The 25,134-nt window shown below is 46.6% G+C and overlaps 2 protein-coding genes across 3 annotated transcripts in view; one reads left to right on the top strand and one right to left on the bottom strand.

Moving 5' to 3' along the window:
• The window catches only part of bcam (basal cell adhesion molecule (Lutheran blood group)), a 99,242-nt gene extending 85,094 nt beyond the window's left edge, over positions 1–14,148 (top strand). Inside the window, exons 6-17 of one of the 2 annotated variants that reach the window (XM_045713016.2) lie at positions 450–632; positions 1,446–1,567; positions 1,758–1,905; positions 2,061–2,176; positions 5,828–5,969; positions 7,046–7,170; positions 7,327–7,468; positions 7,586–7,621; positions 8,191–8,211; positions 8,724–8,865; positions 9,150–9,246; positions 11,742–14,148. In XM_045713016.2, coding sequence (XP_045568972.1) covers positions 450–632; positions 1,446–1,567; positions 1,758–1,905; positions 2,061–2,176; positions 5,828–5,969; positions 7,046–7,170; positions 7,327–7,468; positions 7,586–7,621; positions 8,191–8,211; positions 8,724–8,865; positions 9,150–9,246; positions 11,742–11,744 — 1,277 coding nt within the window. In that variant the 3' untranslated portion in view covers positions 11,745–14,148. The remainder of the gene's footprint in view (positions 1–449; positions 633–1,445; positions 1,568–1,757; positions 1,906–2,060; positions 2,177–5,827; positions 5,970–7,045; positions 7,171–7,326; positions 7,469–7,585; positions 7,622–8,190; positions 8,212–8,723; positions 8,866–9,149; positions 9,247–11,741) is intronic. The other variant, XM_045713017.2, reaches the window with a different exon arrangement.
• Positions 14,149–23,537: 9,389 nt separating this feature from the next.
• On the bottom strand, positions 23,538–25,134 carry LOC106577547 (trypsinogen-like protein 3). The gene is made up of 4 exons (XM_014155687.3): positions 24,932–25,134; positions 24,537–24,793; positions 24,293–24,426; positions 23,538–24,124 (listed from the first exon to the last, which is right to left on the bottom strand). The coding sequence occupies exons 2-4, from the start codon at positions 24,661–24,663 to the stop codon at positions 23,939–23,941; spliced, it is 447 nt and encodes a 148-aa protein (XP_014011162.1). The 5' UTR covers positions 24,664–24,793; positions 24,932–25,134; the 3' UTR covers positions 23,538–23,938.

Genomic DNA, 25,134 nt, shown 5'->3' with positions numbered 1-25,134 from the left:
TTCGCGCTTTGCAATTTCACTGGATGTTGGCCAGGTGAGACGCTACCGTCCCACACCCCCTAGAGAGGTTAAAGGCACAGTCAACTTAGTGTATGTAAACTTCTGACCCACTGGAATTGTGATACAGTGAATTATAAGTGAAATAATCTGTCTGTAAACAATTGTTGGAAAAATTACTTGTGTCATGCACAAGTAGATGTCCTAACCAACTTGCCAAAACTATAGTTTGTTAACAAGAAATTTGTGGAGTGGTTGAAAAACGAGTTTTAATGACTCCAACCTAAGTGTATGTAAACTTTCGACTTCAACTGTAATGTATGTAAACTTCAGAGAGAAGTTTACATACAGTTAGGTTGGAGTCATTAGAGTCACAACTGCATATCCTGGGAATAAATTCTGTCTCATTCTAGTCAGCTGCTTCTGTTCTACCTCTCTCTCTCCCCCTCCAGAGGTGTACATGGTGCCGTCAGTGGTAAAGGAAGCATCAGGTCTGTTCACCATCACCAGCACCCTGATGATGCAGCCCCAGAAGGCTGACAAGGACAGCGTGTTCCACTGCACCGTGGAGTACAGCATGCCCAACGACATAATCAAACAGATCGACTCTGACACCTTCTCCCTCACCCTCAACTGTGAGTGGTTGTCTGTCTGTATCTGTCTCCTCACTCTCTCTCATTCTTGCTCCCTCCTACTCTCTCTTTTTCTGTCTCTCTGTCTGTCTGCCTTACTCTTTTCTTTCTCTCTGTGCTCTCTGTCCATCATCCTATTATTGTTATGTCAGAAACTGCAGTCCTGAGATCAGCCTGTCATTCATCAACCTTTTGAACTCTCCTGTCACGTCCTGACCCTTGTAAGAGGTCATTTTCCATAGTAGAGTGGTCAGGGCGTGACAGGGGGGTGTTTTGGGTGGTTTTGGTTTTCTGTGTCTATGTGGGTTTTCTAGATTTCTATTCTATGTTTTAGTTTTCTATGTTTGGACAGGTATGGTTTCCAATCAGAGGCAGCTGTCTAGCGTTGTCTCTGATTGGAAGCCATACTTAGGCAGCCTGTTTTTCATGTGTGGGTGTGGGTAGTTGTTTTCCGTTTTGGCAAGTGTCCTGACGGAACTGTTGTCGGTCGTTTTGTTGTTTTGTTGAAGTGTATTCATTAAAAAGTTAATATGAGCAATATACACGCTGCGCCTTGGTCTCCTTTAGACGACCCTTGTTACATCTCCCACTCCCTCTGCCTCCCTCCCTCTCTCTCTCTCTCTCTCTCTCTCTCTCTCGCTCTCCCTCACTCACTCACTCACTCACTCACTCACTCACTCACTCACTCACTCACTCACTCACTCACTCACTCACTCACTCACTCACTCACTCACTCACTCACTCACTCACTCACTCACTCCCTCCCTCTCCCACGCCATCCCTCCCCCTCTCTCTCTCGCCCTCACTCTTATCCAGATCCCTCTGAGACAGCGACCTTTGTCCTGGCGAACACTGAGCCAATCAGAGAAGGTGACGAGGTGAAGATGATGTGTGAGACAGACGGAAACCCTCAGCCTGAGTTTGATTTCTCCAAGGATGTAAGGACCAGCACACATGTACTGCATTTCAGGCTATACAGCAGTGCAGCTATACACAAACCCTACAGTACTGCCATAGTCCAACCTGTTCATCTCTTAAATCATTGAATAATTTCTCACTCTCTCTTTCAATCCCCCCCTCTCTCCACCCCTCTCTCGCTCCCTCTTTCTTGCTCTCTCTCATGCTCAGGGGATAAACATTAAGGAAGGAGTTGCAGGGGGACTTTTGACTCTGAAGTCCGTCAAGCGTTCGGATGCTGGGGTGTACAAATGTATGGCCACCGACTTTGATAATCTGGATGCTGATCTTAATGGAGAAGTCACTATCTCTGTCCACTGTGAGTATCCGTCCATCCTCCTGTCTCCCCTGAGGTGGTACGCTTTTGATCCCAGAACATAATCCATTTTAAAGGATTCTCTCTCTCTTCACCACCCTCTTTCTCTCTCCCTCCTCCCCCTCTTTCTTCGTATCCCTCTTTTCTCTGGCTCTCAGACATTGACCCAATGAGTGTGAGGCCTGCCGGTCCATTGTCGACCATGACGGGAGACATGGTGGAGCTGCAGTGTAAGACCAAGGCCTCAGACACACACACCGTCCAGTGGAAGAAGGCAAGTCCACCTCTCCCTGCTTCCTCCCTGTGTTACTACCAGTCCACCTCTCCCTGCTTCCTCACTGTGTTACTACCAGTCCACCTCTCCCTGCTTCCTCCCTGTGTTACTACTAGTCCACCTCTCCCTGCTTCCTCCCTGTGTTACTACCAGTCCACCTCTCCCTGCTTCCTCCCTGTGTTACTACTAGTCCACCTCTCCCTGCTTCCTCCCTGTGTTACTACTAGTCCACCTCTCCCTGCTTCCTCCCTGTGTTACTACCAGTCCACCTCTCCCTGCTTCCTCCCTGTGTTACTACTAGTCCACCTCTCTCTGCTTCCTCCCTGTGTTACTACCAGTCCACCTCTCCCTGCTTCCTCCCTGTGTTACTACCAGTCCACCTCTCCCTGCTTCCTCCCTGTGTTACTACTAGTCCACCTCTCCCTGCTTCCTCCCTGTGTTACTACTAGTCCACCTCTCCCTGTGTTACTACCAGTCCACCTCTCCCTGCTTCCTCCCTGTGTTACTACAAGTCCACCTCTCCCTGCTTCCTCCCTGTGTTACTACTAGTCCACCTCTCCCTGCTTCCTCACTGTGTTACTACTAGTCCACCTCTCCCTGCTTCCTCCCTGTGTTACTACCAGTCCACCTCTCCCTGCTTCCTCCCTGTGTTACTACCAGTCCACCTCTCCCTGCTTCCTCCCTGTGTTACTACTAGTCCACCTCTCCCTGCTTCCTCCCTGTGTTACTACAAGTCCACCTCTCCCTGCTTCCTCCCTGTGTTACTACCAGTCCACCTCTCCCTGCTTCCTCCCTGTGTTACTACCAGTCCACCTCTCCCTGCTTCCTCCCTGTGTTACTACTAGTCCACCTCTCCCTGCTTCCTCCCTGTGTTACTACTAGTCCACCTCTCCTTGTGTTACTACCAGTCCACCTCTCCCTGCTTCCTCCCTGTGTTACTACCAGTCCACCTCTCCCTGCTTCCTCCCTGTGTTACTACAAGTCCACCTCTCCCTGCTTCCTCCCTGTGTTACTACTAGTCCACCTCTCTCTGCTTCCTTCCTGTGTTACTACCAGTCCACCTCTCCCTGCTTCCTCCCTGTGTACTACTAGTCCACCTCTCCTGCTTCCTCCCTGTGTTACTACAGTCCACCTCTCCCTGCTTCCTCCCTGTGTTACTACCAGTCCACCTCTCCCTGCTTCCTCCCTGTGTTACTACAAGTCCACCTCTCCCTGCTTCCTCCCTGTGTTACTACCAGTCCACCTCTCCCTGCTTCCTCCCTGTGTTACTACCAGTCCACCTCTCCCTGCTTCCTCCCTGTGTTACTACCAGTCCACCTCTCCCTGTGTTACTACCAGTCCACCTCTCCCTGCTTCCTCCCTGTGTTACTACCAGTCCACCTCACCCTGCTTCCTCCCTGTGTTACTACCAGTCCACCTCTCCCTGTGTTACTACCAGTCCACCTCTCCTTGTGTTACTACCAGTCCACCTCTCCCTGTGTTACTACCAGTCCACCTCTCCCTGCTTCCTCCCTGTGTTACTACCAGTCCACCTCTCCCTGTGTTACTACCAGTCCACCTCTCCCTGTGTTACTACCAGTCCACCTCTCCCTGCTTCCTCCCTGTGTTACTACCAGTCCAACTCTCCCTGTGTTACTACCAGTCCACCTCTCCCTGTGTTACTACCAGTCCACCTCTCCTTGTGTTACTACCAGTCCACCTCTCCCTGTGTTACTACCAGTCCACCTCTCTCTGCTTCCTCCCTGTGTTACTACCAGTTCACCTCTCTCTGCTTCCTCCCTGTGTTACTACCAGTTCACCTCTCCCTGTGTTACTACCAGTCCAACTCTCCCTGTGTTTCTACCAGTCCACCTATCTCTTCTTCCTCCGTGTGTTACTACCAGTTCACCTCTCCCTGTGTTACTACCAGTCCACCTCTCCCTGTGTTACTACCAGTCCACCTCTCCCTGTGTTACTACCAGTCCACCTCTCCCTGTGTTACTACCAGTCCACCTCTCCCTGTGTTACTACCAGTCCACCTATCTCTGCTTCCTCCCTGTGTTACTACCAGTCCACCTCTCCCTGTGTTACTACCAGTCCACCTCTCCCTGTGTTACTACCAGTCCATCTCTCCCTGTGTTACTACCAGTCCACCTCTCCCTGTGTTACTACCAGTCCACCTCTCCCTGTGTTACTACCAGTCCACCTCTCACTGTGTTACTACCAGTCCACCTCTCCCTGTGTTACTACCAGTCCACCTCTCCCTGTGTTACTACCAGTCCACCTCTCCCTGTGTTACTACCAGTCCACCTCTCCCTGTGTTACTACCAGTCCACCTCTCTCTGTGTTACTACCAGTCCACCTCTCCCTGTGTTACTACCAGTCCACCTCTCCCTGTGTTACTACCAGTCCACCTCTCCCTGTGTTACTACCAGTCCACCTCTCCCTGTGTTACTACCAGTCCACCTCTCCCTGTGTTACTACCAGTCCACCTCTCTCTGTGTTACTACCAGTCCACCTCTCCCTGTGTTACTACCAGTCCACCTCTCCCTGTGTTACTACCAGTCCACCTCTCTCTGTGTTACTACCAGTCCACCTCTCCCTGTGTTACTACCAGTCCACCTCTCCCTGTGTTACTACCAGTCCACCTCTCCCTGTGTTACTACCAGTCCACCTCTCTCTGTGTTACTACCAGTCCACCTCTCCCTGTGTTACTACCAGTCCACATCTCCCTGTGTTACTACCAGTCCACCTCTCCCTGTATTACTACCAGTCCACCTCTCCCTGTGTTACTACCAGTCCACCTCTCCCTGTGTTACTACCAGTCCACCTCTCCCTGCTTCCTCTCTGTGTTACTACCAGTCCACCTCTCCCTGTGTTACTACCAGTCCACCTCTCCCTGTGTTACTACCAGTCCACCTCTCCCTGCTTCCTCCCTGTGTTACTACCAGTCCACCTCTCCTTGTGTTACTACCAGTCCATCTCTCCTTGTGTTACTACCAGTCCACCTCTCTCTGCTTCCTCCTTGTTTTACTACCAGTCCACCTCTCTCTGCTTCTTCCCTGTGTTACTACCAGTCCACCTCTCCCTGCTTCCTCCCTGTGTTACTACCAGTCCACCTCTCCCTGCTTCCTCCCTGTGTTACTACCAGTCCACCTCTCTCTGCTTCCTCCCTGTGTTACTACCAGTCCACCTCTCCCTGTGTTACTACCAGTCCACCTCTCCCTGCTTCCTCTCTGTGTTACTACCAGTCCACCTCTCCTTGTGTTACTACCAGTCCACCTCTCCCTGCTTCCTCCCTGTGTTACTACCAGTCCACCTCTCCCTGCTTCCTCCCTGTGTTACTACCAGTCCACCTCTCCCTGCTTCCTCCCTGTGTTACTACCAGTCCACCTCTCCCTGTGTTACTACCAGTCCACCTCTCCTTGTGTTACTACCAGTCCATCTCTCCTTGTGTTACTACCAGTCCACCTCTCTCTGCTTCCTCCTTGTTTTACTACCAGTCCATCTCTCCCTGTTGTGAACTTGTTACTGGGTACGGAATGTGGTTGTACTGAGCAGGACTGAGTTTTTGTGAGAAACCGGAGAGGGCATGGAAGAACAAGAGATAAAGAATTTGAGTGTGTGTGTGTCCAACTGTCCCCCAATCTCATACCTGTGTGTGTTCAACAGGGCTCCACGGTGCTGTCCCAGACTGGTGTCTTGTCTCTGAAGTCAGTGACATTCGCTGAAGCTGGCGAGTACTCCTGTGTGGGCGCAGTGCCCTCTGTGCTCGGACTCACCTCCAAGACCAGCGTCAATCTCACCGTCTCAGGTACACAGAAACACACACACACAACACAACACACACACACACACACACACACACACACACACACACACACACACACACACACACACACACACACACACACACACACACACACACACACACACACACGTAAAGGAAGTGGTGATGTAACAGTATATCATAAGACTCAGATGGAGTAAAGGAAGTGGTGATGGAACAGTATATCATAAGACTCAGATGGAGTAAAGGAAGTGGTGATGGAACAGTATATCATAAGGCTCAGATGGAGTAAAGGAAGTGGTGATGTAACAGTATATCATAAGACTCAGATGGAGTAAAGGAAGTGGTGATGGAACAGTATATCATAAGACTCAGATGGAGTAAAGGAAGTGGTGATGGAACAGTATATCATAAGGCTCAGATGGAGTAAAGGAAGTGGTGATGGTACAGTATATCATAAGACTCAGATGGAGTAAAGGAAGTGGTGATGGAACAGTATATCATAAGACTCAGATGGAGTAAAGGAAGTGGTGATGGTACAGTATATCATAAGGCTCAGATGGAGTAAAGGAAGTGGTGATGGAACAGTATATCATAAGACTCAGATGGAGTAAAGGAAGTGGTGATGGAACAGTATATCATAAGGCTCAGATGGAGTAAAGGAAGTGGTGATGGAACAGTATATCATAAGGCTCAGATGGAGTAAAGGAAGTGGTGATGGAACAGTATATCATAAGGCTCAGATGGAGTAAAGGAAGTGGTGATGGTACAGTATATCATAAGACTCAGATGGAGTAAAGGAAGTGGTGATGGTACAGTATATCATAAGACTCAGATGGAGTAAAGGAAGTGGTGATGGTACAGTATATGTCTTCCTGTGGTGGATTTCAATTATTATTTTATTTCCTGCCATTCTCTCTCCCACTTTCTTCCCAATATATATCTCTCTGCACCTCCCTACCCTCCTCCATCACCCCTCTCTACCTTTCTCCCTCGTCCCTCTCTCCTCCCCCTCTACCTCTACTCCTCTCCCTCCCTGTCTCTTTACCTCTCTCTCTCTTCTCTCCCTCCCTCTCTCCTCTCTCCCTCCCTCTCTCTAGGTAAACCTGAGATTGATGCAGCTGTTGATGGAATGGTGGAGAAGGAGGGAGACATGGTGACTCTGTCCTGCTCTGCTCACGGACACCCTGCCCCACAGTTCACCTGGACACCCTCAGGAAAGGAAGTGAGTGTGTGTGCGTGTGTGTGCGCATCTGTGCATTGTGTGCGTTGACAAAGCTTCGTGGAGTTATGTTATGAGCTCCCAGAACAACTCCTCTAATTTATTGCCATCTCTTAACCCATCTTGTCACCCCCCCCCCTCTCGCCCCTCCTCTCTCAGTCGGTGTCGGTGAAGGGTAACAAGGTGGTCAGTATGGTCATGCTGGAGGCCAGTGCTGCGGTCCTGAAGGATGGGGTCACCTGCGAGGCCAGTAACGACCACGGCGCAGCCTCCCTAGCCTTCAAAGTAACCACCAAACAAGGTCAGTGCGGCCCTCCACTTCTCTTAACGTTTTTATCTCTCTCTCTCTCTCTCTCTCTCTCTCTCTCTCTCTCTCTCTCTAGTCTAACCCTGTTCCTCTCCTTTCTTCTCCCTGCAGCCGACGATCCCAACGCAGCCAATGATGCAGGCAGAGGTAGACACTTATCCGTCTTCTCCCTCCTCCTTTCCTCCCTGCTGTCAGGACTCTGTGTTGTATATAGCCTGTAGTACTTCACCCTTCCTCCCAGCACTCTACTCTACTGTACATTGTATATTTCTCTATTACTACTGAACACTGTGGATATTGTATATTGTGTTTTGTTTGTCATCTTTGTATGATGTCTGTCCTATACATCTTTGTATGATGTCTGTCCTATATTTTGTGGATGCTGCGACTTTTCTCTCCCCTGGGGGGGTAATAAAGGATGATATTCTATTCTATCCTCTTCCACTCTCTTCTTTTCTTTTCTCGGCGTGTCTTTGTCACTTCTTTTTCCCACTGCGTTCTTCTCTTTCACTCTTTTTCCTCCCTGTGCTGTGCTTGTCAGTTGCTGTGGGCTTGTGAGTAGCTGTAACTAGAGAATGTGTTGTGGTGTTTGTGTTTGTACACTAGTATGTGTGTTGTTGGTGGTTAGTGGGTGCACATAGTGGTGCGGTGTGTGTTGTTGCTTTGCTATGCAGTGGGTCTGAGCAACTGTCTTTCTTTCAATATGCTGCTCAAAGGGAACCATGTGCTTAAAACAGGTCTGTACAAATACCTCTGTGTGTATGTGTGTTACATTGTGTGTATGTGATACAGAGAGAGAAAAGGTGTGTTTGTGAAAATGTGTGTGTGTGTAGGCCCACCTCTTAGTGTGTGTGTGTAGGCCCCACCACACTATTGTCATCTGAATCTCAAAGCTGAACAAACCTCCCCCTCCCCTTTCCCCCTTTCCTCATCTCCCCTCCACCCATCCAATGTTCTCCTCCCCACCCATCACATTTCCGCTCCTCCACAACCCTCACGTCCCTCTCACCTCTTCCATTACCCACCCCTACCCCTCCACTCCATCCCCTCTCCTGCCTCCATCGCTGTCCCTCCCTCTTCAACCCTTCTCCCCCTTATCCCTCCTCACCTCCCACCCCCTCCTCCCTACCTCTTTCTCCTCTCACCTCACCCCATCCATCCCCTCTAACCTCACTTGCCATCCAACCTCTCCCTTCTCCACCTCTCCCCCCATGCCTTCATCTCTCCCTCCATCTCGCCGTGCCCCTAGCTGATAAGCAGCAGGGTGGCTCCAGTGGCGTGGTGATAGCCGTGGTGGTGTGTGTCCTAATGCTGCTGCTGCTGGTGGCACTCCTCTACTTCCTCAACAAGAAGGGCAAGCTGCCCTGCAGCAAGAAGGACGAGAAGGAAGTGTAAGTAACAGGAGGGAGGTTAGGGTGGAGGAGAGGAGAGGAGAGGAGGGGAGGGAGTGAGGAGGGGTGTTGAAACTGTTTCTAAAGAAAGGCATTGTGATCATTGGAGTATAGACTCCCTGTTCTCTTTACTGTATTTTACCTCCCTCTGCTAACCCTCTACCTTTTCTCTCTCCGTCTGTCTGTTCATGTTCTCTCCTTCTATCAACCTATCTCTCTCTCTCCCTCTCTCTCGATGCTATCCCTCTCTCTCTCTCTGCCTCTTCTGTGTGTCTCTCCTGCAGGGCAAGTGGGGATGTGAATAATGACATTGTGGTGGAGATGAAGACAGAAAAGGCCAATGAAGAAGCTGGCCTCCTGAACAAGCCAGCAGCACAGCAGGTCAGAAGGCAGGGCTCACTGGCAGGACGGTAGTGGTAGGAGAAGAGGGGATTGGTTTATATGTTCAAATGCACAGTTCTTACATCAGAATAGGGTGATTCCTTATTAAACTAGAACAAAACAATTTTCACAAAATGAAATCCATAGAAGTGTCCTTAGGAGGAAGGATTGCTGACATATATTTGACATTTGTATCTTAATGCATAATTGAGACATAATTAATTGAAGTTGGAATACTTGTGACATTTTGACCTTACCCAGGCTTCCTTTCAGATTCCATGATGTTTCATCTGTAGGTGCTACAAAGCAAAAGTTGGTGTTGTTAGGTTCTAATTCTCAGAGTAAATAACTCAACGGACAATAGATAAGCTTAACCAAGTTCAATTCTTCCCAAAGGGTCCATACAGCTGTAATTCAGACAAAAACGTGTTTCCACCATCACACGTATATATACTCCAATTTAGACACTGCTCCTTCTCTCCAATCCTTACATGTTATATGGTTTGACAGGAAGACGGTAATAGGGTAATAAACCATCATTTATCTCTTCAGGGGATCTGACCTGACCTCAACCCCTCATTCGCCTAATCCACAGATGTTCATCCGCTTCCCCTACAGCAATCATGTGACTTCCTCCTGTCCACCCAACACATTCCAAAGCCATCTGACTCCTACAGATAACCATTAACCTCTGATATAAAACCAGTCTCTATCACTCCTCATACACTATACTTCTGAGTATAACGATGTTCCAAGTTTAACCCAGAATCTAACAGTGTCATATAAAGCTTTACCGCTTGCTCTGTAATATGAGTTGTATTCTTATTGCAATAGCAATTTTCTTACATTCATTTATTTATATACAAATATATGAACATGAATATTGAAATATACAAATATCACAACTCTAAAAGTAACAGAGATCCCACTCTAGAACTGTAATATTCCGTAGAGTATATTATGTTCAACAATATATTGAACAATGTGCCAAATCTAAAAATATATATTTTCCATAGTCATGTTTGTATTTTTCAATATTAATACATTTTTGTAAGAAATGTGTTATTAAAATCAAAATGCTACTCATAATACAAAGCAAGCGGTAAAGCTTTATATGACACCAACTTTATCTTTTTAACACCTACAAATGAAACATTATCAACTTAAAGTAAGGCCAAAATGTTGCAAAATTATGACTTTAATGACTTATTTATCAATTATGCTTTCAGATACAAATGTCAAATATATGTCAATCATTCCTCCAAATGACCCTTCTATGGATTAAATGTTGTGACAATTTTTGTTTTGTTCTAGTTTCATGAGGAATCACCCAATAGCTATTCATGAGGAGAGGAGATCAGGAAACCAAAGCATTGGCATAGAATAGCATCTGGGATTGGCTGGAATCATTACAGCTACAGTGTCATCATGAATATGACCTCAGTTATAGACAACCATTCTTCATAGGAATAACCAGTATAAAAATGAACTGTGTAATGACTTATATCAGGGTTCCCCACGTTTTCTGAGCAAAAAATCATATATATATAGTACCAGTCAGAAGTTTGGACACACCTACTCATTCCAGGGTTTTTCTTTATTTCTACTATTTTCTACATTGTAGAATAATAGTGAAGACATCAAAACTATGAAATAACACATATGGAATCATGAAGTAACCAGAAAAGTGTTAAACAAATCAAAATATATTTTCGATTTTCGATTCATGAGGTAGTCACCTGGAATGACTTTCAATTAACAGGTGTGCCTTGTTAAAAGTACATTTTGGAATTTCTTTCCTTAATGCATTTGAGCCAATCAGTTGTGTTGTGACAAGGTAGGGGTGGTATACAGAAGATTGCCCTATTTAGTAAAATACCAAGTCCATATTATGGCAAGAACAGCTCAAATAAGCAAAGAGAAACGACAGTCCATCATTACTTTAAGACATGAAGGAAAAATATATTTTGATTTTTTTAACACTTTTTTTAGTTACTACATGATTCCATAAGTGTTATTTCATAGTTTTGATGTCTCCACTATTATTCTACAATGTAGAAAATAATAAAAATAAAGAAAAACCTTGGAATGAGTAGTGGTGTCCAAACTTTTGACTGGTACTGTAAATTATATTTTATTTTTGCGGGGGGGCAATAAAAGACTGGAAAAATGCCAGGAAATCACCTCCAAGTCATTTTTATTTAAGAAATCTGTTCCCAAGTATTCCCATGCATAATAGAGAGACACGTGATCGTATACAAATGTAAGAAAGGTTTGACATTATTATGTTTTAGTCAAACATTATATCTGTTTGCTTCTTGAGGTCAATAAGCAGTCTTCAAATGATTTGTAATTATGTTCCAGCCCCCCGACCATCCGCTCAATAAAAAATCATCCCGCGGTTGATTCTAGTTGATTATCCCTGACTTATATAATATCACATGATGTTGTATTGACTCAAAGGATTTACTGGTGCTTTGTGTTGTCTTCCACAGTGAGGAACAGAGGAGAATATGACACAAGAAGACAGAAAGAGAGGGATGAAGGGATGGATGAAAAACGACAGCAGGGCTTGTTTTATTTTTGATAGAGGGAGAAATCGGACTGAGGGAGAAAAGACGGTGGAATGGGAGGGTGTTTTTGTAGGGATGGGGGGTAACCATGGGGGGGTATTTAAACATGAGACCTAATACATCACTGGACATCAACTGACTTCATCATGACATTATCAGAGCATTATCCCTGTCCACCAATCACAACTCTTGGTTGACTCCCATGCAGAATAGAGCTGCACAGTAAACATGTGTCCAACGTGACTCTAGCCACAGTAACCCTTTTCTACCCCAATCCAAACACAAAATGCCATTAAGTCACTGCATGTTGCAGGAGTGTGTGTGCGTTCGTGTGTGTGTGTGTTTGTGAGTGTGTGTTTGTGGGTGCTGTATTGCATTGTGTATCTGAGCTGTGCTTTGTTCTTCGTTCAGTCAGTGTAGAACTGGATGTGTCTGTTCTGTGTGGAGTCTGCATCTAGCCCATTCTGGTGGACATGGGAAAACACAAACTGTCATCCTACTGTATTCATCACTACGCTGATTATTGTGTAACTCTGAATTCTATCCCGTAACATAGAGATCGTGCCTACTGTTACATAAAACGTAAGGATCATATTCTATGCCCAAGACGATGACCAGCAGCATATTAGGCACAATACTTCAGATGTACTTTCTGACAAACCTTTTTGGTCGACCAGGGCAAGCCAGGCCCACTTATACAAGTCAAAAGTCATTCCAACCTAAATCCACTCCGGCCTTCTGATAAGAGCCTATAGTACTGTATATAATTCTAGACTGTTCTAAGCTGGAGGAACATACCCCTATCTCCCTGTTTGCTTTGGTCCTGGCCAGAGTCCTCTCTTTACAGGATGACATGAAATAGAAGACTCTAGTCCCTGTGTATCAATTCATTGTTTAGTTTTTCATTTAAAATCTAAGTCTATTCATTTATTCAAATTCCTTTCAGCTGTTACCTTAGCAACAGCCGAGACAATTTCTAACTTCCTGATCTCTTCCTGTGTAAATGTTTTTTTTTGTTCTCAAACCAAAAAGCAACAAAAACGACAAGCTATTCGGTGTACAAATTATTTTCACAATGTTGACGAAATACATATTATGTATCAGGTCATTTGTTTTCTTCTTTTTGTTTCTCTGTCTCGGCAAACGGAATACTGTATAACCTGTCAATCAAATGGAGGCTTACTGTATACGTGAGGTGAATCTGAATGAATCTGTGTGTTTTCTGTGTCGTTAGTCCTGACCCTGCTACAGCTCTCGCCGTATTTCATAGCCTACTGTCCTTCTCTGACCAAAGCCATTTTCAGAAACACAACACTCCCTGTTACGCTCAGCTCACCCAATTATTATCCCCTAGCTCTGGAAAATTGGAGTAATCTGGCAAAATGGGGAACGTTTTTGTCCTCCGTTGACAATCTGAAATCTCTGCCAGCTGCACTAGCATTTCCTTCAGCACAGATTGGCTTTGCAGGCTGGATGGGTTAGCAACACAGGGAGCACAGATTCACCTACGAACGTCACAGACACAGGTTAGTCACAGCTTGATGAGGGAGAGAGGGAGGGTAACAGGGGAGGTGAGAGGGGGTAGAGTGTGGGGGTGAGGTGGGAGGGGAGAGGGTGTACGTGATGTTCATTTTTTTAACCAAAATAAGTTGAAGAGTTATTGAGTGTCCTAGTGGGGGTGTTCCAATGTTTTGGTGCGCATTTGGTGTCTGTCTCTCTCTGCCTCACACGCTTTTTTGATACTACCCGTATTGGCAGCACAAAGATATATGATAGCTGGTTGCAGTGTCCTCTATCATTGGTATACACTGGAAAAAACGGCCTTGTGAACAGGTCACTATAACCACTATCGCTTTTTCTGGGAATCATTTGGTTTTTCCAATGGTGTTTATATGTCTACTGATTTAAGACATCTATATTTCCGTAACTTAATGACTGTTCTGACTCCTGTGAAGTTAGGGGGGGACCAACAGGTGCATATCTTCAACTTTGGAACGCTTGGTTTTATTTGTAAAAAAAAAGATATAAAGTGATATAAAAAAAAGTGGTTTCTTTTCTTTAAAGAAAAGGGGGATTGTTGTACTTCAGAACTACTGAGTTGTGGCTTGTGTTGTTCTGTGGCTTGTCCGCTGGTTCTGAGAGAAAAGAGAAAGGTTTGAATTAGGATTCTTGTCTTGTTATACATATGTGAGTGCTTTTTTCTCTTCCTGGTATACTGTATATTTGGTGGTACGCTGTTCTGTTGTGAGCTCTGTACTGTGTTCTTGTGTGTTCTTATTGAACTGTGTAGAATTTATAACAAATGAAAACCCACAAAAAAACAACCACACTCCCACAATCTCTGTGAGTTTTATTTCTGTGGGTCTCTGTGTGTGTTCACTGTTAGTGTAGAGGTATAGGCCGACTCATTTTTACATTTACATTTTAGTCATTTAGCAGACGCTCTTATCCAGAGCGACTTACAGTAGTGAATGCATACATTTCATACAATTTCATACATTTTTTTTTGCTGGCCCCCCGTGGGAATCGAACCCACAACCCTGGCGTTGCAAACACCATGCTCTACCAACTGAGCTACAGGGAAGACTCGGCTGGATTCTGTGAGCTCTGGCAGGTTGCCATTGTACTGTAGGCTTCTGGCTCTCTGGTTCTATCAGCAGGGATGTTGTCTCTAATTCCATCTGCCAAGCATCCATTAGGAAATTACACTGACCTGCAGAAGGGGAAGGATTTGTGTTCAGAACATTAAGAGAGAGAATGAGGAGGGAAGGACTGAGATGAGGTTCTAAATTATGTATGGGTGTGTGTGTGTGTGTGTGTGTGTGAGCCAATCAATCAATCAATCAATCAATCAATCAATCAATCAATCATCAATCAATCAATCAATCACATTTAATTAGCTTTTTTTCTATTTGTCACAAATGCTTTTACTGTGGTTTACAGTGTGTGCGTCCACCTCTAGTGCTTTTTACTTCAGCATTGTCTCCAATGTTATTGTGTATCATCTGTGTAACCATGCCTACCCTGGCCCTAAGGCTCTAATACGGTCTGAGTTTAGCTACAGTGGCACTAATCTGATTTAGCCATTTAGCGTCAGCCTATTGAGAAATGACAGCCACTGTCCCTAGCTCATAACCTAGCCACTACAGCGTCTCAGTAAGGGTTGGCTAACAGCCATTCCACACGGACACACACACGCTCACGCACACACACACGCTTGCGCACACACACATGCTCGCATACACACGCTCGCGCACACACACACACACGCTCGCACGCACACACACACACACACACACACACACACACACACACACACACACACACACACACACACACACTGTGCTGAGACACCACCGCCAGAACAATCTAGAGACGGAGATGATTAAGGATATATAGAATGATAGAGAGACAGAAGGATAGGGATGGAGGAGAGAGAGAACGGGACAGAGAAGGTTATAGATGGAGGGAGAAGTTATGGAAATCGATAGAAGAATCAGGAACTGTCATGAGAAGAAATGAAGGAGAAGAGTGATTGGCCATCCAATGGATAAAGAAGCTGTCTTGTTTAAGGATTTCATAAATTAGCATTGAGTCTGCTGTCTACTCTGTTGCAATCAGCTGAGTTCAATAAATAAAGAGGGAGGGAGGGAGGGAGGGGAGAAACAAATAAAAATAATGAAATTAAAGGGCAATAAATCTTTTCTTATCTCCTTCACTTCCAAGGTTTCATATCCTGTGTGACCTGATTTTGAGTGTGTGTTTTCTGTTGGTGTGTATACGTGTCAGTAGTGGTGTGTGTTTCTGTTGGTGTGTGTTTTCTGTTGGTGTGTATACGTGTCAGTAGTGGTGTGTGTTTCTGTTGGTGTGTATATGTGTCAGTAGTGGTGTGTGTTTCTGTTGGTGTGTATATGTGTCAGTAGTGGTTTGTGTTTCTGTTGGTGTGTATACGTGTCAGTAGTGGTGTGTGTTTTCTGTTGGTGTGTGTTTCTGTTGGTGTGTATATGTGTCAGTAGTGGTGTGTGTTTCTGGGGGGCTGTTGGTGTGTATACGTGTCAGTAGTGGTGTGTGCTGTGGGGCGTGTCGTGGGTGTGTGCTTCTGGGGGGCTGTTGGTGTGTATACGTGTCAGTAGTGGTGTGTGTTTTCTGTTGGTGTGTATACGTGTCAGTAGTGGTGTGTGTTTCTGTTGGTGTGTGTTTCTGTTGGTGTGTATATGTGTCAGTAGTGGTGTGTGTTTCTGTTGGTGTGTATACGTGTCAGTAGTGGTGTGTTTTCTGTTGGTGTGTATACGTGTCAGTAGTGGTGTGTGTTTCTGTTGGTGTGTGTTTCTGTTGGTGTGTATATGTGTCAGTAGTGGTGTGTGTTTTCTGTTGGTGTGTGTTTCTGTTGGTGTGTATACGTGTCAGTAGTGGTGTGTTTTCTGTTGGTGTGTATACGTGTCAGTAGTGGTGTGTGTTTCTGTTGGTGTGTATACGTGTCAGTAGTGGTGTGTGTTTCTGTTGGTGTGTGTTTCTGTTGGTGTGTATACGTGTCAGTAGTGTGTGTGTTCTGTGGTGTGTATACGTGTCAGTAGTGGTGTGTGTTTCTGTTGGTGTGTGTTTCTGTTGGTGTGTATACGTGTCAGTAGTGGTGTGTGTTTCTGTTGGTGTGTATACGTGTCAGTAGTGGTGTGTGTTTCTGTTGGTGTGTGTTTCTGTTGGTGTGTATACGTGTCAGTAGTGGTGTGTGTTTCTGTTGGTGTGTGTTTTCTGTTGGTGTGTATATGTGTCAGTAGTGGTGTGTGTTTCTGTTGGTGTGTATATGTGTCAGTAGTGGTGTGTGTTTCTGTTGGTGTGTATACGTGTCAGTAGTGGTGTGTGTTTCTGTTGGTGTGTATATGTGTCAGTAGTGGTGTATGTTTCTGTGGGTGTGTGTTTCTGTTGGTGTGTATACGTGTCAGTAGTGTGTGTGTTTCTGTTGGTGTGTATATGTGTCAGTAGTGGTGTATGTTTCTGTGGGTGTGTGTTTCTGTTGGTGTGTATACGTGTCAGTAGTGTGTGTGTTTCTGTTGGTGTGTATACGTGTCAGTAGTGGTGTGTGTTTTCTGTGGGTGTGTGTTTCTGTTGGTGTGTATACGTGTCAGTAGTGGTGTGTGTTTCTGTTGGTGTGTATACGTGTCAGTAGTGGTGTGTGTTTTCTGTTGGTGTGTGTTTCTGTTGGTGTGTATACGTGTCAGTACTGGTGTGTGTTTGTGTATGTGTAGTAGTGATGGTTGATCTGTATGTGTGTGTGTGTGCATCAAGCCAAGCTGATGCGGTGTCCTTTGAAGATCATTTAGACGTAAAAGCAGCCTGTGTGTGTTAGTGATGTTCGAGCCTGTAAAGACATGCACTCCGGCTACCAGACCTTCATCACTGACATGTACTGACAAGCAAGCCAACAAGCACTCCCCTTTGAGAAGAAAAGTGGATCCATAGCATTAAGCTGTAAGCATGTTTAACAGGTCAGTTTGCTGCTGACAACTGAGCTTCCCCCACTGTCCAACTTCCTCATACTGGGCTCCAACAACTGGTCCTCTGCTTCACAACACACGTGACCGCGCTCCATGACAGCGCTTCAACCATTTGAGCTACCCAAAAGGTACCAATTGGATAGCTCCATCGGGGACATTTCAAGCTAGCTGTGGTGTGAGTTTACGGTACATTCTTCACTCCGTTACACATGCAACACATATACATCCAGGGTAAAGGGAGGCCATGACCGGGGCATCCCACACAGGGCTCACCTTAAACAGGTCGAAGAGCGATGAAGGCCCCCTGGGTGTCTGAGTCAGCTAGTCTGTTAGCGCTAGAGAAGAGAAGTGAGAGGTGGAAGGGAGGAGCTGGAGAGAGGGGGAGAGATGGAGGCCTGGAGGAATAGGAGCAGCTGTGTTGTGTGTACCTCTGTGAGCTCCTGTACACGCTGCAGGCCGCACCCCCCCCCCCCCCCCCCCCCCCCCCACTGTCTGACTGTACCACAGCAGAGCAGGTGTCTGGAGAGCTATTACACAGAGAAACACACACCCACACACACACACGCATATACACAGAGAATCATACTTTAATGATTTTGTGTTGGTATTTACACACATTCACAGATACACAGTCAATTACTCTAAGGCACACTCCTACACTGTCAGCGTGTGATCATTAGTATGTGTTTGTTCAGACATGGCCAGTAAAATGTGTAGGCAAATAAAATGGCTGACATTCCTTGGGGCTTGTTCAGCACAGAGCTGTAATGAGAGGGTTCTGAGCCCTGTGTTTTAGGGCTCCATTCAATCTGTTGTGCTGAAGATCTGCACTACAGCGGGATAGAAATCTAAAAGCCAAGTTCCCTGTGTCAGCGCGAAACGCTGCATGTGTCGGCTCAATCTGAAGTTACCTTTCAATTTCAATCGTGCTATGGTGCTGAACTTCAGGGACACGGATCGATGCTCTCTGTTGCCTAGCTGCTAACTCTCTCACCCAGTAAAACAGTCAGAGGTGGATCACGGCGGCGCACACACACACACACACACACACACACACACACACACACACAACACAACACACACACACACACACACACACACACACACACACACACACACACACACACACACACACACACACACACACACAACACAACACACACACACACACACACACACACACACACACACACACACACACACAACACACACACACACACACACACACACAACACAACACACACACACACACACACACACACAACACACCACACACACAACACACACACACACACTGGTGATGGGGATTGAAGGTACTGTCTCCTGTAACTCTCCTCTCTGAGCCTCTACTGCTATTAGCCTTATCAGACCTGTCTACTTTAGTTGATGGTGGATGTCTGACCCTGGTCCTGGTCCTGGTCCTGACCCTGGTCCTGGCCCTGGTCCTGACCCTGGTCCTGGCCCTGGTCCAGGACCTGGCTCTTCCTCTGCATCTGGGGAGTCTCACACACCAGGACCTGCAGTGTGTCTGGAAGATGAAGCATGACCTCTGAGTGTGTTTATGTGCTGTACATGATTAACTCCCCCCTCCTCTACCCTGGCACTGCTGGTCTGTGTCTGCCTCCCACACTGCCCTGCCATGCATCAGTCTGCTCTGCAGGTCCACACACACACATATATATTTATCTCTGGGAACTTTGAGTGTGAGGCAGTGTCAGAGTTTAGGTAATGTTTTCTGTTGCAGTAGCGTTGCTATCTGTTCAGGTGTGTGAACACAGGGAGACTGGGTACAATGCTGGGCTCAGGGCCAGGTGTTCACAACACTGCCTGTGTGTTATGCTGCTGTTGTACTGTTCGGTTGTTTTTAGTCTCCCTTTGGGAATGTGTGGCCCCAGGTACAGTATAGGTTCCTCACTGCATTCCTCTGAGCAGTATAGCTACACACACTGCCACACAGCCAGATTCCCCAGCACAGAATGTATATGTATACGTCTGGTTCTCTGTAGCCTGTCATCACTCATGCTAACGAAAGTACTGGCACAATCATACACACATTACATACATTACACATACACACACAAACACACACATTCTCATCTCCCTCGGCCGTCTCCGAGACGTTTTCAGACCTGCTCACACACGAGACGCTGCTTGTTCTGGTATGTACCATCACTGCTAACCTGCCCTCTGGGCCTAGAGGCTCTAAAACTAACACAGAGCAAAGAAAGACATGATACAAAACAGGTCAATAAAAACAAGCAGAGCCTCTTACAGAATGGGTAGTCGTACAGAGGAGAGGAGGGTAGGGGGGAAGAAAGTTGCTGGAAACAAAACTGGAAAATAGACAACTCAAATTTGACAGAAATCAAGAGAATTGTGTGGTCCAGGCAACAGTGGGTTGTAAGTGTTTATCCCAGTGTGGGATGATTGCAGTAGGATGGGGAATGGCCTCCCCATGGGGTTTCAGTCTTTGTAGGGATGTTCTCTCTCTCTCTCTCTCTGAGCTCTAGCACCACAGCCATATCTGTGATCTCCCCAACACACTGGCATCAATACTAATGCATTATCACTGGCAATACCAGTGTGATGTTTCTCTCTCACACAAACACACAAACGCATGCATACACACATGCACTCATACACTCACAGCCTCACACACAAATACACTTGATAACAGTCGATACAAATCCATTATTACTAAATGCCTAAGTCTGACCTCAAATACACAATACAAAAGTTTCAAGACTGGGCATTCAACTGAGACTGCTCTTCTCTGTGTCACGGAGGCTCTCCGCACTGCTAAAGCTAACTCTCTCTCCTCTGCTCTCATCCTTCTAGACCTATCTGCTGCCTTTGATACTGTGAACCATCAGATCCTCCTCTCCACCCTCTCCGAGTTGGGCATCTCCGGCGCGGCCCACGCTTGGATTGCGTCCTACCTGACAGGTCGCTCCTACCAGGTGGCGTGGCGAGAATCTGTCTCCGCACCATGCGCTCTCACCACTGGTGTCCCCCAGGGCTCTGTTCTAGGCCCTCTCCTATTCTCGCTATACACCAAGTCACTTGGCTCTGTCATATCCTCACATGGTCTCTCCTATCATTGCTATGCAGACGACACACAATTAATCTTCTCCTTTCCCCCTTCTGATAACCAGGCGCATCTCTGCATGTCTGTCAGACATATCAGTGTGGATGACGGATCACCACCTCAAGCTGAACCTCGGCAAGACGGAGCTGCTCTTCCTCCCGGGGAAGGACTGCCCGTTCCATGATCTCGCCATCACGGTTGACAACTCCCTTGTGTCCTCCTCCCAGAGTGCTAAGAACCTTGGCGTGATCCTGGACAACACCCTGTCGTTCTCCACTAACATCAAGGCGGTGACCCGATCCTGTAGGTTCATGCTCTACAACATTCGCAGAGTACGACCCTGCCTCACACAGGAAGCGGCGCAGGTCCTAATCCAGGCACTTGTCATCTCCCGTCTGGATTACTGCAACTCGCTGTTGGCTGGGCTCCCTGCCTGTGCCATTAAACCCCTACAACTCATCCAGAACGCCGCAGCCCGTCTGGTGTTCAACCTTCCCAAGTTCTCTCACGTCACCCCGCTCCTCCGCACACTCCACTGGCTTCCAGTTGAAGCTCACATCTGCTACAAGACCATGGTGCTTGCCTACGGAGCTATGAAGGGAACGGCACCTCCATACCTTCAGGCTCTGATCAGGCCCTACACCCAAACAAGGGCACTGCGTTCATCCACCTCTGGCCTGCTGGCCCCCCTACCTCTGAGGAAGCACAGTTCCCGCTCAGCCCAGTCAAAACTGTTCGCTGCTCTGGCACCCCAATGGTGGAACAAGCTCCCTCACGACGCCAGGACAGCGGAGTCAATCACCACCTTCCGGAGACACCTGAAACCCCACCTCTTTAAGGAATACCTAGGATAGGATAAAGTAATCCTTCTAACCCCCCCCCCCCCCCCTTAAAAGATTTAGATGCACTATTATAAAGTGGTTGTTCCACTGGATATCATAAGGTGAATGCACCAATTTGTAAGTCGCTCTGGATAAGAGCGTCTGCTAAATGACTTAAATGTAATGTAATGTAACACATGTGTACCATCTATCTCTCTCACACTCACTCACTCACTCACTCACTCACTCACTCACTCACTCACTCACTCACTCACTCACTCACTCACTCACTCACTCACTCACTCACTCACTCACTCACTCACTCACTCCTCACTCACTCACTCACTCACTCACTCGCTCACTGGTGCACTATCCCACACACTGTACACTATTTACCACAGACACATCCAGTCAGGGTGCTCCACCTCTGATTAAAAGCAGGTGGAGGGGGCTACATTAGAGGGATGATGAGAGGGGCTGGAGCACTCACTGCACTCTCTAACCATGATGGAGAGAGAGAAAGGGAGGTTATTATTCAGAGTTCATTTACTTAGTTAATTCCTCCATTAGATGTATTATCCCCGCCCACATATACACCCCCCTCCCCCTCTCTCTGTTTGCTGTTAGCTATTAGCTCGGTATCATTAGAGCACTCGAAAGTCATTTTCCCCACTGATGAGTCCAGTGTCTCTACTAGGCAATGGGGACAGATTTGGAGAGATTGAGTTTTTATGCTCCGTTGTCTCTTATAAATGAGTAAAGCCTTTACACAGACACACTGCTTTCAGTTAATGGGTGTGAGATACACACTGAGGCACACAAGTCGGCACATAGCGAGTCACACAGAGTAAATACCACGTGTAGAGTCACTATGACATTACTGTGATTTTTCTTATCGCGGTGTTGAGTCCTTCGTTCATTTATCTATGCCACCATACTCTGAGACTTCTCTGTCTACTTTTAACCCCCCTCTCTTTCTCTCTCTCTCTCTCTCTCTCTCTCTCTCTCTCTCTCTCTCTCTTCTCTCTCTCTCTCGCTCTCTCTGTGACTTCCTCTCCTTCTTCTTCCAGGACCATGAGTTTGTTAGGTGTCATAGGAGAATGTTGGGAATGTAAGCCTCTGATGAGCGATAGGAACAGTTTGCCAGGGAGAGTGAGATGAATCAGTGTAGATGAAGGGGAGAAGACAGGTTAAAGAAGGATTTTTAAGCCTTGACACGATTAAGAAATGGTTTGTGTATATGTCCCATTCAAAGGGTGAATGGGCAAGACAAAAGATTTAAGTGCCTTTGAACTGGGTATGGTAGTAGGTGCCAGACTCACCAGTCAGAGTATGTTAAGAACTGCAATGCTGCTGGGTTTTTCATGCTCAACATTTTCCTGTGTGTATAAAGAATGGTCCACCACCCAATGGACATCCAGCCAACTTGACACAGTTGTGGGAAGCGTTGGAGTCAACATGGGCCAGCATCCCTGTCAAACACTTTTGACACCTTGTAGAGTCCATGCCCCAACAAAGTTAGGCTGTTCTGAGGGCAAAAGGGGTGCAGCTCAATATTAGGAAGGTGTTCTTAATGTTTTGTACACTCAGAGTATATCTGCTCATATTACATATTACCTTATCTTTACTATAAACCTCTCTCTGTTTAGCTAGTGCAGGAACAATGCTTACCAACAGCACTGAAAGGAGTGAGGGAGGAAGAGAGGACAGATGAATAGGGAGAATTTATAGTATGATGGAGGGAGGAATAGAGGGTAAATGAGTGGGGGAGTGGGTACATGGATACCGACAGAAGGGCAGTATATTGTACTGTAAACAGAGTAAGAGATGCTTCTATAGGTTGTTTTCTCAATGTATTAGAGACGGAGCAGAAGAGTGGAATGGAGTGCAGGAGAGACCAAAAACATGGAAAGAGTCAGAGATCTCTGAAAGCTAGAAGAAAGGAGGAGGGAAAGGGTGGGGGAAGAAGGAGGGGGACCAGAAAGGGGGAACATGGAGGAAGAGGGGAAAGGAGGGGGAAAGTGTGGAGAACAGATGGTGAAGGTGCTCCAGTGTTAGACTGAGTGTCAGTGGGCACAGCTGTCAGTCATACAGTGTGTGTTTGTGTGTATGTGTCAGTGTGATATTTAGCTTGCACGCAGATCTAGACACACTCATACAAAACTTTGCAAAGAATGGCAGTCTCATTTCACCTGCTCTCACATCATCTCAACCACTTAAGTCCTTCTCTCTCTCTCTCTCTCCCTCTCTCCCTCTCTCCCTCTCTCTCCCTCTCTCCCTCTCTCCCTCTCCCTCTCCCTCTCCCTCTCCCTCTCTCTCTCTCTCTCTCTCTGGATATCCTATATCTCCTTTTTTCAATCTGTGTCTCTTTACATTGATTGTGCAGCTCTTTCGTGCTCAAACGGACTATTATTAGTCTACATTGCCATCTGCTGGTGATTAAAAGAACTACATATCCCAGGACAAACGACTGCATGGTAGGAGGATTTATCTTCAGGAAAGACACTTTGGGGTGTCCAATTCCAATTGCTTGGTAAAATATGTATATGTGTGACATGTTATAGCCAAGAAATTTCTCAGAGGTTTGTGATAGGCCAGTATTACTGGTCTATGTCGCCCTCTGCTGGTGAATGAAAAAAACGCATACCGGATATGATAGAATCAATGGGGCAGGTGAACAGAACATTTCAGTACATATCACTTTGTTTTTCTTTTCAATCACCATGTTGTAGCTGCTGCTGCGGTGGTCCACACAGGTTCAGGTGTAGGATCAGGGGTGTTCATGATGTCACTCATCCAGTCAAGGTACAAGCACAGGCGGGTGTACAAACCAACGTCAGAAGAACCGGACCAGAACAACCCCTTTAGCTCACCCCCACACACCACAGTACTGCCCTGGTCAGACTGAGAAAGAGGGAGGGAGGGAGGGAGAGTATGGTGGCACAGTGAAGTACAAAGGAAAATCTTGATTAGCTCGTTGATCATAATATTATTTGTTTCCAATGCAACAGCCAGAGATATAAATATAAAAATAGAAATGTTTGCAAAGCACTGTTCTGTTGATGTACTGACCAGGCAGTTGTCGGTTGAGATGATGGTTTTAGCACAGAAAGCGTGTTCAATCCAATAAAGAGGAAAGGCTATCTGGCACATCTTGACCTCAATGACCCGCTGTGTTTCACACTTCAGGATTAGTTTGGGCTCGTCTGTATGGAGGGACTGACATAGGGACTCATGGGAGTTTATTTGGTGCTTATCTATTCCATTAATTTGGGTTGAGGCGTGTAGCCCTCCCCTGGCTTTATGGTCCACTCACCCTGTCCCGGTACGGTGGAGCCCCAGCCGCTGACCAGACACTTCTCGTGGAGCTGAGTGCAGCATGTGGGTAGGGCTACGGGCATGACATGCTGAGTGAACCAGGCAGGCTCTGCCAGCTTCACCATTGCCAGGCTGTGAGAGGGACCTCGTGCTTATGGCCCGTGCTGCACATATCTGGCCACCCGGATGTGCTGCTCTGTCCCTTCCTCCACTGTCACGTCATGCTCCCCCAGAGAAACCATAGTGTGGCCAGGTCTGAGGAGGAGAGGAGTGGAGTGGAGAGGAGTGGAGAGGAGAGGAACTTAGCAAAAAATATTTGTTTGTTTTCGGTGAACATATGGGCTGCATGCATTTTACACTGATTTCAAGAAAGAAAAAAGGGGGAATACCTACTCGACAAAGCAGTTCCAGGTGGTAAGCACCCACCACTCGTTGATGAGGACACCACTACACCTTCCCTCCCCATACCAGCCCCTCTTAGTGTTCCACAGGTAGACCTGTCAGGGTCTGGAGTGGGGTTGGGAAACTTCCTGCAACAACGCTCCATCCTCCTGAGTGTAAAAAACATTAAGAAGACCTTCCTAATACTGAGTTGC

This window comes from Salmo salar, chromosome 02, assembly GCF_965601325.2.
Source record: "Salmo salar chromosome 02, fSalSal1, whole genome shotgun sequence".
In the NCBI taxonomy this organism is placed as follows: Eukaryota; Metazoa; Chordata; class Actinopteri; order Salmoniformes; family Salmonidae; genus Salmo; species Salmo salar.
Note: the sequence above shows the minus strand (reverse complement) of the source record. Positions and strands in the feature narration are given on the sequence as shown.